Consider the following 15,684-nt stretch of genomic DNA (forward strand, 5'->3'; position numbering starts at 1 on the left):
ACCATAATTTCGACGGTTCTATGCCCATATCGCCCCGTTTCTTTTCCCCCCTTTTCGCTGATGCATAATGTTCAAAGGTAGGTAGTGTTGGAGTATGATGTCCGACCCTCTCCCATAGTTCGGACTTTTGGATGAGTTGGCTGGAGCATGAATTCAATAGTTAGTCCTGAGAACACTACTCGGTACCGCATTAATGAAATCTGATGTGCAGATATTGCCTAGTTATTTGCTTGAATCTAGAGCATCTCAGTGCAATCTTTGTTGGCTACTAGTAATAATAGTCTAATAGGTAGTGGTACTAGTAAACCATTTGTGCTTACCCGTGACAGTGAAATGGCGGATGTATCTCTTTTTGCCTTGCAAAAAGAACATGGGAGGCGCTGTCAGAAAAACGTCTTACATTTTGAGATAGAGGGATTATACGGTTGGGTGGCTCCAAGGAGATTTGGCACACACCATCCAGGATCCTTGGTCACTCGCCCTTCACCATTTTCTGTACCTATAGCAGTTGAAACTTCAGTTCACCTGGAAGGTGATTCGCTTTATTCAGTGACCGGTGGTGTTGATCTAGTGAACTTTTGCCTTGTTTTCGTCTGGAAGGAGGTCGCATTCGTTGCTGTTTGTGTTGCTGCTGCACCGAATTGTTTCCCCCTTTGACGTTGTGCTGTTCCTCTCAGTCACACCCATCCGAACAAACTGAACCAAACTGCACCAGAAACCTGACGCCGATGCGTGCAGCTATAATTCAGTTTCACACGTCCATCATCTTCCACCACAGTCCTGCTCCTCCTGTACTTGGTTACGCTCCCCTGCAACTTCAGAGTTACATCGATCAGAGTAAGGGCCATATGTACTGAAATCCTAGTAGTACATGACAAAGTTTGGCATGTGGATGCTCCTTGCCTTCGATGCATACTGTTGCCGGTCTTTCTGACAAGCGTGACTAGGTAGTGTTCTCTCCAAGGAACGTGCTCCTTTTTCTTCCTGAAGGCAACGTGTCCCTTTTCGTGCGTCGTGCTCATGCAGCGCAGCTCACCCTCCTCCCATTTTTCTAAAAAATAATGGAAACTTCGTTTTCATCGGTGGATCGTCGTCGGTTCGTTCGTCGGTTGATGTCGCGGCTTCTTCACACCAACCCGGCCCCTTTTCTTTTCTCCACCAGACATGTACGCACGAGCACGACGATGATTGTCTGCTAAGAAATGCAGAGGATTTATTGATGAGCGGCAGGTGGCCGATGCGAGGAAAGTAGCACCCCGCGCGAGGTTGGGACGTGCTACTGGGATCGATCGTGAACCGTTTTTAAATTTGTACTTGTATATTTTTGGCTCGGGAAAGGGGGTGTGAGTGGCAAGCAAGCAAGCCATCACGACGGCAGGTTGGAGATCGCATCTGGGCGGCTGGACGGGCCATCGGAGGAGCGCATCTGAGTTCTATACACAGGTTTTCGGTCGTTCATCGTCGATCCCACATTTCTGGTGGGTGGTTGTCGTCTTGTTTATACTACGTAAAAACATTTTACAAACGGGGGGATCTGTCACTCAACGTCTCACCGAAAAATCATGACTGCAAAGGTCCTAGAGCCATGCAGGTACGCCCTCCGTAAAGAAATATAACTAACAACGTTTAGATCACTAGAGTAGTACGGATTAGACAAACGGAGTGCCAAAATCTCAGATGCACCGGTCCATTGGAGTGGCAAATCCTCTCGCCTTCGTGCTACCAGTTGCGGCATTACTTTTTTTTTCTTCTGGAACGAAAATGCCACCTGTATTTTCGAAAAGAAAAAGGCGCCGCGATTGCCTGCGTGCTGCCGAGTGGGAAGCTGCAGTATTCCTTCCGAATCTACTACCGTGAAGGAGTATTCGTCCGCGTTGGCGTTTTGCAGCAGCTTCCAAGTTCCAAGAGTCAGACCTCAGAACCGTACCAACTTTTTTTTTAAAAAAAAGAGAGAGGAGAGAGCCGTACCAACCCCACCGACGGTCCAGATCTGAAACGGGAGACCGATACGGGGCAGTAGCAGCACAACCGTATTGTAGTACTACTACGCGAGCACATGCCGCGAAGCCCCGTTTTGGCGTCTTGGCTGGCCCACATGTCACTCTCCCGGACCCGGTTAGGCTCCCCGCCAACCTGCCCACCCCACCCGGGTCAAAGACCAAATCGCCACACGCACTACGTGTAGACTGTAGACCAAACCAGCGGCGGGGCCCACATCGAGCCGAACCCCGGGCCCCGGCCTGGAGCACCAAACCGGTCCCCGACCTACCCACCCACCTAGCAAACGCTCAAATCTCCCCCAAAAATACAAATTTCCCCCAAATTCAAACGGCACGGGGCGGTGAATTCGAGAGGAAACAAATCAAAAACCGCGCCGAGTGGCGCGTGCGTGTGTGTGCTGGAAGGCGGGAGCAGTATAAGATTGGCGGGTTCGTGCCGCGTCTGGGCCTCGCCTCGATTTTGCCGGCCGAGCGTTTACTTGCCTGCTGTATTCTTCTCTTTCTCCTCCTCGATCTCGAGGGCGGACGGAGAGATAGAGAGAGGCCTGGTCTCGGGGTCGGGAGCGCCCATGTTTTGACCTCGCCCGGGTCGCCTCCTCGTCCTCGCCCCGCGATCCAGATCTGAGGTGAGCGCCCCTTCCCTTCTCCCCACGCTCCTCCCCCATTTCCTTCTTCCTCCCTGCGTAATTCGCCCTTCCTGGCGGCCGGATCTGGATCCTCTGCCTCCGGCGCTGGGTCACAGTAGAGCGGGATCCGTGTCGCCTCGTCGGGCTGTCTGTCTGTCGGTATAGTTCGTTTTTCTTCACCTGTTATTGTAGTCGATCTCAGGGGATTGCGATCATGCTCGTTCTCCCCGTCCCCGGTGGTTTTTGCTCTCAGTTTCAGAGGATCGGTCGATTACGTGTTTCTGTTGCTTGCTAGGCCTGCAGCTCCGGGTGTAGGAGTATCGGTCCTTACTTGGTAGTAGATCATCTGTGTTCGATTTCGTGCATGCACGTTGGCGATTAATAGCTGAGTAGTACTCTGTTCGATGCAAATGCGTCCGTCTTTAATTATGCGTTTAGTTGCTATCTCCTCATGATTATATCAACGAGACAAAAAAAAAAGGATGACGATTCTTTGAAATGAATTGATCCGTGTTCCGTTTCTACAATTTGCTTCAGGTGGAATTCTTGGTTGGTCGATCAGAGGAATTTGGTGTCGCCATGCTGCCCAAGATGCCGTCAGGCCGGTGGATCTCGGCTTCCCTGCTGGTCATTCTCCTGAGCCTGCACCCCATCGCCGACGCCTTCTACCTCCCGGGCACCTTCATGCACACCTACGAAGCCGGTGAAACGATCGCGGCCAAGGTCAACTCGCTCACGTCCATCGAGACCGAGCTGCCCTTCAGCTACTACAGCCTCCCCTACTGCAAGCCCCAGGAAGGTGTCAAGAAGAGCGCCGAGAACCTCGGCGAGGTCCTCATGGGTGACCAGATCGACAACTCGCCGTACCACTTCCACGTCAACGTCAACGAGTCGCTGTACCTTTGCACCACCGACCCGCTCACCAAGGAGCAGGCCGAGCTGTTGAAGAACCGGGCGCGGAATCTGTACCAGGTCAACATGATCCTCGACAACCTGCCGGTCATGAGGTTCACCGAGCAGAATGGGATGACGATCCAGTGGACTGGGTACCCGGTCGGGTACAACCCCATGGGGAGCAGCGAGGATTATATCATTAACCATCTCAAGTTCAGGGTTTTGGTTCATCCGTACCAGGCGCAAGGTGATGTTGTGGTCACGAGTGAGGATGGTGTTGCTATGGTTGAGTCTGACCGCAAGAGCGGCTTCCAGATCGTTGGTTTTGAGGTTGTTCCTTGCAGTGTCAAGCGTGATCCTGCAGCCATGGCCAAGCTCAAGATGTATGAGAAGGTTGAGTCTGTGAACTGCCCGTTGGAGCTCGAGAAATCTCAGGTGATCCATGAGAAGGAGCAGATTACATTTACCTATGAGGTTGAGTATGTCAAGAGCAACATCAAGTGGCCGTCAAGGTGGGATGCCTACTTGAAGATGGATGGTGCTAAGGTGCACTGGTTCTCAATCATGAACTCCATGATGGTTGTCTTCTTCTTGGCCGGTATTGTGTTTGTCATATTCTTGAGGACTGTCCGAAGGGATCTGACACGTTATGAGGAGATGGACAAAGAAGCCCAAGCTCAGATGAATGAGGAGCTTTCAGGATGGAAGCTTGTTGTTGGTGATGTCTTCAGGGAGCCCTGCTGCTCAAAGCTGCTGTGTGTTATGGTCGCTGATGGTATCCAGATCACCGGCATGGCAGTCGTTACAATCGTGTTTGCTGCTCTGGGTTTTCTCTCACCTGCTTCCAGGGGAATGCTCTTGACCGGAATGATCATCCTCTACCTCTTCCTTGGAATTATTGCTGGATATGTTGGTGTCCGTCTCTGGAGGACCATCAAACAATCCACAGAAGGGTGGAAATCTGTCGCTTGGCTGACCTCCTGCTTCTTCCCTGGCATTGTTTTCATCATCTTGACGGTGCTGAACTCCATCCTGTGGGGTAAGAAGAGCACTGGAGCTTTACCCATTTCACTCTTCTTCACCCTCTTGGCCCTGTGGTTCTGCATCTCCGTGCCACTCACTCTTATTGGAGGCTTGCTAGGCACACGGGCTGCAAGCATAGAATTCCCTGTCCGTACCAACCAAATCCCAAGAGAGATCCCTGAGCGCAAGTTCCCTTCATGGCTCCTTGTGCTCGGTGCAGGAACATTGCCTTTCGGCACCCTTTTCATTGAGCTCTTCTTCATCCTTTCTAGCATCTGGCTGGGGAGGTTCTACTATGTATTCGGCTTCCTGTTCATCGTCCTCTTCCTGTTGGTCATAGTCTGTGGTGAGGTTTCTTTGGTCCTGACCTACATGCACCTCTGTGTTGAGGACTGGAAGTGGTGGTGGAAAGCCTTCTTTGCCTCTGGCTCCGTTGCGTTCTTCGTCTTCCTATACTCCATCAACTACCTGGTGTTCGACCTCAGGAGCCTGAGCGGGCCAGTCTCCGCGACACTCTACCTGGGCTACTCCTTGATCATGGCATTTGCCATCATGCTGTCAACTGGCGCCATCGGCTTCTTGCTCTCGTTCTACTTCGTCCACTACCTCTTCTCGTCCGTCAAGATTGACTAGAAGCCCCCTGCAGTAGTGTCACCTGATTCTGGTGATAGTTATCCCTTAGAAACACAAACACAAATAACTGTCAAACTGAAAAATGGAAGCATATGTCGATTTACATGGCTTAGCACAGTTACTCCAGCTTATGTTTACTTCTTAGACATGTTTGTAATGCTTCGGCTATGTTCTCTTGCCTTTTTTTGTAATAGTATTATGTTTTGCTTGCTCTGGGCGTTTGTGAGCAGCAAATTTTGTTATCGGGGACTTGTTGAAATATGAAATGGGCAAATTTGATTACAGCTCCTTGTGATCTGTTTTGACGTTTTAGTGCTGGTGAGGTGTGTTGCTACACATGTTCGAAAAATTTGTAACCAGATTGTCCTGTTGTAGGCTGGGCAGTTTTACACTGCCACCTGGGTATGCTGTTGATCATTGGCTTCTCGTGTTCTTTTCTTTTTTTGAAACTGGGAGCTTCTCGTGTTCTGAAGTTTGAATCAGTTCTACTTTGTCTCGGTGATTGTTTCTTGTCTGTGTTATGGTATCCACATGTTTGTTTTAGCGAAACCACGATCTTTGTGGTTGTTGGTGTGTACAAGTGTACTATCTTTGCGGTGCCACTTAGGATAATTGTAGCTTTAAAGTTGAATGCAACGAACATATTGTAATATGATTGCTCATGAATTGGTTTAGTTTGCAAGATGAAATGTCCACTCTGCGGTTTGGCGGCTAGCTTCTCTGATTTGCATTGAGGATCTCCTCATATTTGATTGTAATCATATCCTTAACCAATAAAGCTCCCATTTATCAGGAAAAAGAACTTAGTACTTAAACTTAGTACTTAGTACAATTTTGTATTAAAGTTGGTACAAAGTTGATGCACTTATTTTGGGCCAGAGGAGTACAAGTTACTGGGACTGGCTGTGAGATCTGACGGCTTGCCATTGTCAAAGTTTAGCTTTGAACCAAACAAACACCTAAACGCAAAATGTATGAACTAATTGCCGAGAACCAAAGAGTTCCCATGTTGTATTGTTCGAACGCCTACGTTTTGTGCAGGAAAAATGATTGATCGGTACAGGTAGACCTAGCACTATATTTGGACACCTGCACGTTGCCCACGAGTGTCGCACGACGCAACCACCATTTTATTTTAAAATTAGAAATACCAGTTCCTCTTGTTTCTTCAGTAGATAGAATCCAGTACTAGATCGGTTTTTCATATGCTCACAAAGCCACCAGTGCATGGAACGGTAGAGGACATAACTGACAAATGAGGGTCATATATGTCACAAATGCCTTTGTGTCTGCTTGCGGTCCACAAAATGATGTGGTGGACTCTGGATCTGGAGTTTGGGAGAGCCGGCGCATAGAAGAATATCATCGTTGAGCGCAAGACAGCGCACGGTATGAGGGCACCTTGCTCGTACCGTCCGGCGTAACACACGCGCAGCACTCTCTCGACCGGCGCGTTGACACCAATGAAAGCTCGCGTCTGTTCTGGCCGGGTATGAATGTGGTACTGCCTCTCTCGAGCGATGCTGACCGTTTCGGACGGGAAGCAAGCGCGAGCGAGTGAGGGTTTTTGATGGGTCAGAGTAGTCAGATGCGGACGTGGCAGCGGTTCAGACGGCAGCAAAGCCCCTATAGTTTGCCTTAGATTTACGAAAAAAAGCACGTCCGGATCACTCGGTGGATCAATACAGACTCGCCATGGATGGCACAACACGTTTGGACCGCGTAATCCAGATGTATGCGAACAGTTTGAAGGTCGGGCGTTGGAGATGCCCTTAGGCATAACGTGTAGGCGTAGCCCATAACATCATTTACAATCGGACTTCTCAAACCTGCCTCATACGCCTTAGTAGGCCGTCCGATCACAAATTTTTGATTCAGATGGGCCTCTCAAACGGCCCTCAAACACTTGGGCTGACCGGCACTCCTCATATCCAGCCTAAATATTGGGCAGATATAGGGGCGCCCGGGCGCGCCCGGACACGCCCGCCACGTCGGTCTGACTAAGGGGCCCACACGGAAACGCCCCGAAACCCGGCGGTCCGATGGACGTCGCGTCCGTCGCCGCGGTGTGAACGCCGCGTGGCGCCGCTCCGGCTCGCTGCCCAAGAAGAAATCCGGCTATTTAAATTGATCGACCTCCCGCAACCCTAACCCACCCCTCCCCTCTCTCCGCGCTGCCAGTCCGAGTCCATCCACCACCTCCCTCTCCCGCTCCGGCACTCCGCCATGGTCCGGAGCAAGATCACCTACTATGCCATGCTGACGTCGGAGCGACGCTACAAGATCCAACAGTAGATCCGAGCGAGGGAAGCTGCACGCGCCGCCCGCATCGCTGCTGGCTGCCTCCAGACTCGCCGGAGTCGGAGAAGGAGGAGGAGCAGCCGAGGAAAGAGGAGGAGGAGGAGATGGCTCCGCCGGAGGTGGAGGAGGCGGAGGAGTCGGACCAGCAGGTGCCGCCCTTCAACATGGAGCAGGCGGAGGCGGAGTTCGCCGTCGCCTAGTTCGGCGAGATGGCGGAGCAACAGGCCATCCTGGAGTCCATCCAGGATGAGGCCTATGTGGAGGCCAACCGAGCATTGCTCCGGTGGGAGCAGGCAGAGTTTGACGTGCTCTTCGCCGAGTTTGATGCGGAGATAGAGGCGGAGGAGGCCGAAGCGGAGCAGCCGGAGCCAGTGGCGGAGCCAGAAATTCAATATAGAGGAGGCCAAACATGTTATGTAATGTTAGACAGGGCCAAATCATCTAAATCTTGCTAATTTTGTTTAAGAAATGAAGGATTAAGAGCACATATAGTGGTATTTATGAGAGCATAGGGGGCCTTGGCCCCTGCTAGCACCCCCTGCCTCCCGCCACTGGCCGGAGCTGCAGCTGCCGTCCATGTTGCCGGAGCCGGGCATGGAGATCGTTGTGATCTCCGACGAGGAGTAGCTAGGATTGACGTAGTATGTAGGTTATTTTTCGTTTTGCATGTGTTTGTATGGATATAAGAATCAAGTATGAGATGTCCGGATGCAATTGCATGTGTTCCGGATGCAATAAGTGAAATTTAAGAGCATCTCCAGCCGCGCCCCCAACAGGCCCTCCCCAGGCGTTTTTGCCGCGCCGACGCCGAAAAAATGGCCCAGTCGCGCCCCTAGGACACCGAAAAACGCCGGCTCGGGCCTTTTTTCCGCCCGACGGTCACAGGCCGAACCCGACGCACTGGGGGCAGTTGGGGGCTCCAGCGCAAGGGAAAAGTGCGGCTGGCCCACGCCGTCAGGGGAAAAGTCAAAGTTTTCTTCCCCGACTCGCCTCCCACCCCCGCGCCCTCGGCCGCCAGTAGATTTATCCCGGCGCCGCCCGCCGCCTTTCACCACTAGATAGCCATTCCACGCCGGAAAAATAGCAGAGCTTCGCCGCGGCAGCCCCTCCAACAGCAGCTGGGCGTTTTCGGCCGCCATTTTCGGCCGCGAAGGGGCAGTTTAGCGGCGGGGACACGCCCACCGGGCGCAAGGTGTTCGGTGATTTGCCTGCCTCGGCGATGGACTCGGATGACGAGGAAGCGCTCACCGCGCTGCTGGAGGAGGAAGCCGAGGCCGACATCCAGGAAGAAGAGCATCTCATGGTGCTCGCCGCCCTCACCCAGCTGCTGGCGAGCAATGAAAAGCCGCGGCGAGGTGGCTCGGCGACGGGGCGGGTGAAAGCAAAGAACCGGCATCGTCTCGAAGGCTACTGCATGCTCTACTCCGACTACTTCGCCGATGCTCCACTTCACGGCGAGAAAACATTTCGACGCCGTTATCGGATGAGCCGAAAACTCTTCCTCAGGATTGTGAATTCCATCCGGGAGTTCGACAACTACTTCAAGTGCAAGATGGATTGCACCGGCGCCCTTGGATTCACCTCCATCCAGAAGTGCATGACAGCGAGGAGGATGCTTGCATACGGAGCTCCCGTTGATTCACTCGACAACTATGGGCGCATGGCTGAGTCCACCAGCATAGAGTGTTTCTACAAGTTCTGTCGGGCAGTGGTGGCAGTGTTTGGACCGCAATACTTGAGAACACCCAATGCGGAAGACATTGCTCGGATCCTAGAACAGAATGCAGCAAGAAGATTTCTTGGGATGCTTGGAAGCATCGACTGCATGCATTGAAAATGGAAGAATTGCCCATTTGCTTGGCAGAGGATGTACAAAGGCGCCAAAGGCGGTTGTAGTGTGGTACTTGAGGCGGTGGCCACACAGTACCTCTGGATTTGGCACTCCTTCTTTGGTATGCCAGGAACTCACAATGACATCAATGTGTTGCAGTGCTCTCCTGTCTTTGCCAAGCTTGTTGAAGGTCATTCTCCTCCGGTGAACTTCGAGATCAATGGGTGGCACTACAACAAGGGGTACTATCTAGCTGATGGCATATATCCGAGATGGTCGACATTTGTGAAGACGATCTCAAACCCTGTGCCAGGAGGCAAGAACGCCTGGTTTGCGAAGGTTCAGGAGGCTTGCAGGAAGGATGTCGAGCGGGCATTTGGTGTGCTCCAATCTCGATTTACTGTTGTTCGGTACCCCGCTCAGACCTGGTCGAAAGATCAAATATGGGAGATTATGACTTGCCGTGTCATCTTGCACAACATGATCATCGAGAGCGAGCAAGAAGACCCAGTGTTTGACACTGAACCATACTACAGGCAGGGTCCTCTATCCGAAGTTGATCACCAGCTACCGGCAACCTGGACTGCCTATCTCAGTATGCGTCAGGAGATCCGAGACCCACATGTGCATCATCAACTGCAGCAAGATCTGATAGAGCATCTATGGAGGCTCAAGGGCGACGTCGGGTGCGACGTGTGATGAAATATGAGTTTTTATTTGTTGAAGTATATAATTTGTATTGAACTATTTGTTGTTGTACTATTTTGTTGAAGTATTTGATATTTCTGTGATGAAATATGTGATAAAAAAATTTATGTGCATAATTGGACGCCGAAGAACGGCGAACCACGTCGAAATGGGGCTGAAAAGTGGGCCAATTTCGGCATCTGGGGGCGAGCTGGGGGCGACGACTGGACGCGAAACCGCCCCCAGCGCCGATTGCATTGCCGGCTCGCCCCAGGGGGCGATTTTTATGCGTCCTGGGAGGCCGAACGGCTGGAGATGCTCTAAGATGTGCTCGGTAGTGGACACGGTCACGGTTGTTTGAGGTACCGGATTTGCCATATGTGGCTATAGATGCTCTAAGAAGGCAAAGGTGCATTTAGTTGCTGCATTTACTAGTACATTGTATATTCAAAATAAATAAATTTACTAGTACAATGAAGACTGACCAATTTACAGTCAGCTTGCCAAGTCGTCGGCGACTTGGTCAAACCGGCCTAGATTTTCTTTTTGCGCGAAGAAAACCGGCCTAGGTTCACCTTGAGCAGATCCGCCTGACATAAGAAATGCCACTAGGACAGGCATGGGCTGCTCCGCACCTCTAGCATTTGCAAGATCAACTCAGCACTATAAATACCCACGCATTCCCTTCATCTACCATCAACTATTCCCTTGAGTAGTTACGATCTCATAATGGCTTATTTAACAGACTAATTCTATCAGTTAGGCTGGTCGTAATGGCAAGTATTATAGACTAGTATCATGCATATGATACTAGTGTATAATACTACATCCATAGTGCATAGTATCATATGTTAGTATCATAGATGGTTTTATTTATTGTCATATATGACACATAGTAACACAACATTTAATATAATACGGTATCATGATATGATACTCAACCCTTTCTTTCTTCATTTAATTCTATGCCACCTCATTAAATTTGTCTAGTTGGCATGTATGATACTACCTATGATACTCCCATTACGACCAGCCTTAACTAAGAATAGAATATTGTCTTTGGAGGCCGAGCTCCATGGAGCTTGATTTAAATTTTTTTGAATTTCATCAAATTTCATATTTTCTATGTTTCGAAATTCTGAAAAAACACAGATATATTTGAAGACATAACACAACATGTGTGAGAATTTTCAGGGCAAAATACGTCGAAACAAGGGTTGTGCAAAAAAGACAAATCTGAGCTTTTTTAACAGATGATACTATTCGTCTTCCTAGGCCATGAATTTTTCTTTTTTGTACAAATCGCATTTCAATATTTTTCATCTTAAAATTCTACACACATACACATAATGTCCTTGTTTACTTGCACAAAAAAAATCAGATTTTTTTGAACCAAAAACTTTGAATTTTGATTTTTTTAAAAGCCTCCATAAAGGCCAAGAGCCAAACGTCCGCTCTCACTAACAACTAAACAATTTACCGATTTCACAAAATCACCCAAACAACAAAGTAATATAATTTGTATATTGTAACACCTAATTACACTGCTCACTTTTCATAGTGGGATCGGTGCTCACACCTAGCAGCATGATTACCGAAAATTGTTTTCTCCCCGTTTTATATATAAAGCAACTATCATTGACAGCCCAATACACACGCACGCCATCACAACACACGCACATATCCAAGGCAGGATACATAGGCACTGGGCGTAGCAACACTACCAACACTACCTCCTAGCACTACAAGAGCAATCGAGGGCTTCAGCAGGGAACACGCCACCGTGAAGAGATGAAGCTGCATACGACGAGCCGTGGGCTTCAAAGTGACACCTTCAGAAAGGATACGACACCGGAGCGCCGTCACCGCCTGATCCGAGGATCAGAGTTTCCCCTCGAGCTGCATGACGGACAATGAGAGCCGTGACGATGCCTTCAAGAAGGAAACGAGTTTCGCCGCCGCCGGTCTGTCCAAAGATAGAAAAGGTATTTACCGCGGCCAACACGCACCGCCACTGATCACCACACCCCGGCTACCACGCCGCCCAAACGACCATGGCCACCGGGTAGCACCAAGCCACAGGCTCAGCGCACGAGCACCGCGCTACCACACCAGGGCCGCCGCCCCGGCATCCAAGACCTTGACACCACCTCACCTGGGACCCGATGCTACCCCAACCAAAGAGACGAGCGGAAAGGTCCTGCCTTTCACACCCTTGGGTGGCACCCAGCGTTAAGACCCAATAGGTCAATCAAAACTGGCCTCCATTGACCCGTCCAACAGCACCGAACTCGAGACGAGCTTAGTCCTATGACACCGTGTGTGAGATGAAGCCGGTCCTACTGCATCGTGCGCGAGACGAGCTCGGTCTAGTGGCACCCTGTGTGAGACGAGGTCGGTCCTGCTGCACCGGGCATGAGACGAGCGATGAACCGCAGCTGGGAGGAGGCCAACCCTTCGACGAGAGGAGTGACCGGACGACGAGGAGAGGGATCGAAGGCCGACACAAGCCAATTACGAATGAGCCGACGCTGAAATGCCAGCCGCTGCCGCAGCCGACCTACCCAGGTGCCATGGGACCACCCACGACCCGAGCAGCAGCCACGCCGGACAACTGCCTCCATCCCGTGTCGCCCGCCGAGCTCAAGGCGTCAGAGCCGGCGGGCACGCACCTCCGGACCACCACCACCAACGCCCACAGCGGAGAAGGCCGCCGCCGCTGGACCACGCCGCCTGCAGCCCGCAACCCGTGCTGCCAGATCTGGATCACTACCGAGCCGACCAGGGGGATGATCCTAGCCATGCCAGTCCCAGCGGTCGCCAGCACAGCAGCACGCCTGCTCCACTGATACGTTCATTTTGCATCATGCTTTTATATCGATATTTATTGCATTATGGGCTGTTATTACACATTATGTCACAATACTTATGCCTATTCTCTCTTATATTACAAGGTTTACATAAAGAGGGAGAATGCCGGCAGTTGGGATTCTGAGCTGGAAAAGGAGCAAATATTAGAGACCTATTCTGCACAGCTCCAAAAGTCCTAAAACTTCACGGGAGTTATTTCCAGAATATATAAAAAATACTGAGCGCAAGAAGTACTAGAGGGGGGCCACCCACCAGCCATGAGGGTGGGGGACGCGCCCTACACTACAAAAAAATACACATCCGTGACATTTTGGGCCGAACGAATTTTTTTCCTGTCATACATATGACACTTCTATGACGATAATTGTGACAAAACCCGGTATCATCATAGATGTGGTGGGCTCCTACTTCTATGACAAAAAATCATGACAGAAAATGGGCTTTTCGTCCTGAGCGGGCCGGAGACGCAGCTGCATGACATTCTTTGGGGCGTCCATGACAGAAAAAACCATGGTAGAAGCGAGGGGGAGGAAAATTTCGGGGAGTTCCCGGTTACCGTGGAGGTCGGGGGCCGAGTGATGCGTGTTTCTCTCATACACGTACGCGCGTGTGTGCGAGGCGTTGGCTCTAACTGAACCCGAGTGAGGCGTTGGGATCTAACTGAACCCGAGCGATTGCACTGCAGGCTATGCGTTACTGAACCCGAGCGATCGATCGATGGCTGTTAACTGAACCCGATCGAGCGATTCCTTGGCTACTGCTGCTAACTGAAGCCGATCGATGGGATAAACAGTGAGCGTTGCGGGGAGGGGGGGTTGGATGAACAGTGAGCGGTGGCGTTGCCTCTGGATGAACAGGACCCCGTGGTGTGGTGGAGAGCTGGATGAACTGTAGACGGTGGAGGGGTGCCCATGGAGGGGTGGATGAACAGGACCCCGTGGTGCGGAGGGCAGGATGAACAGTAGACGGTGGAGGGGTGCCCATGGAGGGGTGGTTGAACAGGACCCCGTGGTGTGGAGGGCTGGATGAACAGTAGACGGTGGAGGGGTGGTTGAACAGTAGCCGGTGGAGTAGCGCGCGGTGGAGGCTGGATGAATAGGAGCCCGTGGAGGCTGGAGGAGGTCGACGGTGGATGAACAGTAGCTCGTGGAGGCTGGAGGGGGTCGACGGTGGAGATGAACAGTATCTCGTGGAGTCCCGTTTTGCGGTACGCCACACCCCTCCCGATGAACATGACCCCCGTTTCGACCGTAGCGCTCCAACACAAGTCCGTTTCCTCCGTTTTGCGGTACGCCACACCCCTCCCGATCAACAGGACCCCCGTTTCGACCGTAGGAGGTCCGTTTCCTCCGTTTTGCGATACACCAGACCCCTCCCGATCAACTGGACCCCCGTTTCGACCGTAGGAGGTCCATTTCCTCCGTTGTGCGGTACGCCAGGCCTCGTTTCCATCGCCTCTTCCATCCAAGCCTTCCCGATGAACACGACCACGCATTCCGTTCTGACCTAGCCGCGTTGCCTCCTGATGAACACGACACATTCCGTTGCCTCCCCGTGAACACGACGACGACGCTGTTTCTCCGTTCCGACCCAGCCATGTACACGAGCCCTCGCCGTACGTATGCGCGAGTAGGCGTTCGAGACCCCGCTCGTATGTATACATACATGGCCGTATTTTCTTTCTTGCACCCTAGCCGCCTCTACTACGACACGTGCGCGCCTCTACATCCACCAGTATATATGTACATACACGTTTGCGACCAGAATGACAACGCCACATACGCTTCGACCAGGTGGGTCCCGACTGTCAGGCACTTCCTTGCCTGCGAAGATGTAGCTGGTGGGTCCCAGCAGTCAGGGGGCAAATCCTTTTTTTTGCCCGGACGCACTTCCTTGCGTGCGAAGATGTAGCTGGTGGGTCCCAGCAGTCGGGGGGCTGGTGGGTCCCAGCAGTCAGGGGGGGCGAATCGTTTTGTTTTTTTGCCCGGATGCACTTTCTTGCGTGCGAAGATGTAGCTGGTGGGTCCCAGCAGCCAGGGGGGGTGAATCGTTTTTTTGCCCGGACGCACTTCCTTGCATGCGAATGTGTAGCTGGTGGGTCCCAACAGTCAGGGGGAAAACGTTTTTTCCGTGAAATACGGTGGCCCGTCCGGTGGGTCCCTGCTGTCAGGTGGAGGAATCATTATTTTCCGCGTAATAAGGAGGCACTTCCTTGCTGCCGCCGTGGACCCAGCTATCAGCCTCTCCACATACAGTCCACGTCCGATGGAAGTCATTCCTTGACCACGTTGACCACGCCGCACCGAGAGCACCAGGGCAGTGGGCGACAGCGAGGCCTAGGAAGGGTATGACACGGAGGCAGGGAAGACTCGGCAGTTGTTTCCCACGCGGAGGGGAGTACGACTGTACGAGGGTTTACTGGTTCGTCTGCCGTCGCCGGAGAATAACAGCAGGTGTGGGTGAGTAGAGGGATGGCTAGGCCAGCGATGGGAGTACGGTCGGGCGGTGAGGCCTGCGCGGCAGCACAGCCGGCCGCGAGGAGGAGGGAGCAGGCAGTCCCGCTGGCGCTTGTTTGAGCGGCTGGAGCAGGAAGAGCAGAGATTGAAGAAGCACGACGGCCGTTGGATGGACATTCAACAGTCAGTGCTTGTGCGTCAACCTTTTTTTAGGAAAGCCTCAAATTTGTGGAAAACAGCATACAGCCCATCTGCCATTATTTCTAATAATTTACAGCCCATTTGCTAATTCTTAAGATTTTTTTGGAGCCCATATTCTTTTTGTTAGCATTGCAGCCCATATTGTGGCAACGGTTAAAAAA

At 51.7% G+C, this 15,684-nt stretch overlaps 1 protein-coding gene across 2 annotated transcripts; it reads left to right on the forward strand.

Annotated features, from left to right (window-relative positions):
* The first annotated feature begins 2,333 nt into the window (after positions 1–2,333).
* On the forward strand, positions 2,334–5,458 carry LOC123128230 (transmembrane 9 superfamily member 12). Of its 2 annotated transcripts, none has more exons than XM_044548174.1 (2): positions 2,334–2,626; positions 3,164–5,458. In XM_044548174.1, the coding sequence occupies exon 2, from the start codon at positions 3,206–3,208 to the stop codon at positions 5,174–5,176; it is 1,971 nt and encodes a 656-aa protein (XP_044404109.1). In that variant the 5' UTR covers positions 2,334–2,626; positions 3,164–3,205; the 3' UTR covers positions 5,177–5,458. The 2 variants fall into 2 exon arrangements, with proteins under 2 accessions (XP_044404109.1, XP_044404110.1); XM_044548175.1 differs by having other exon boundaries at positions 2,439–2,785.
* The last annotated feature ends 10,226 nt before the right edge of the window (positions 5,459–15,684 follow it).

The sequence above is a fragment of the Triticum aestivum genome, chromosome 6A (genome assembly GCF_018294505.1).
Source record: "Triticum aestivum cultivar Chinese Spring chromosome 6A, IWGSC CS RefSeq v2.1, whole genome shotgun sequence".
NCBI lineage: Eukaryota > Viridiplantae > Streptophyta > Magnoliopsida > Poales > Poaceae > Triticum > Triticum aestivum.

What these genes read in the sequence shown, in the direction of transcription:
- LOC123128230 (XM_044548174.1), top strand. Translation starts at nt 3,206, where the DNA reads ATGCTGCCCAAGATGCCGTCAGGCCGGTGGATCTCGGCTTCCCTGCTG.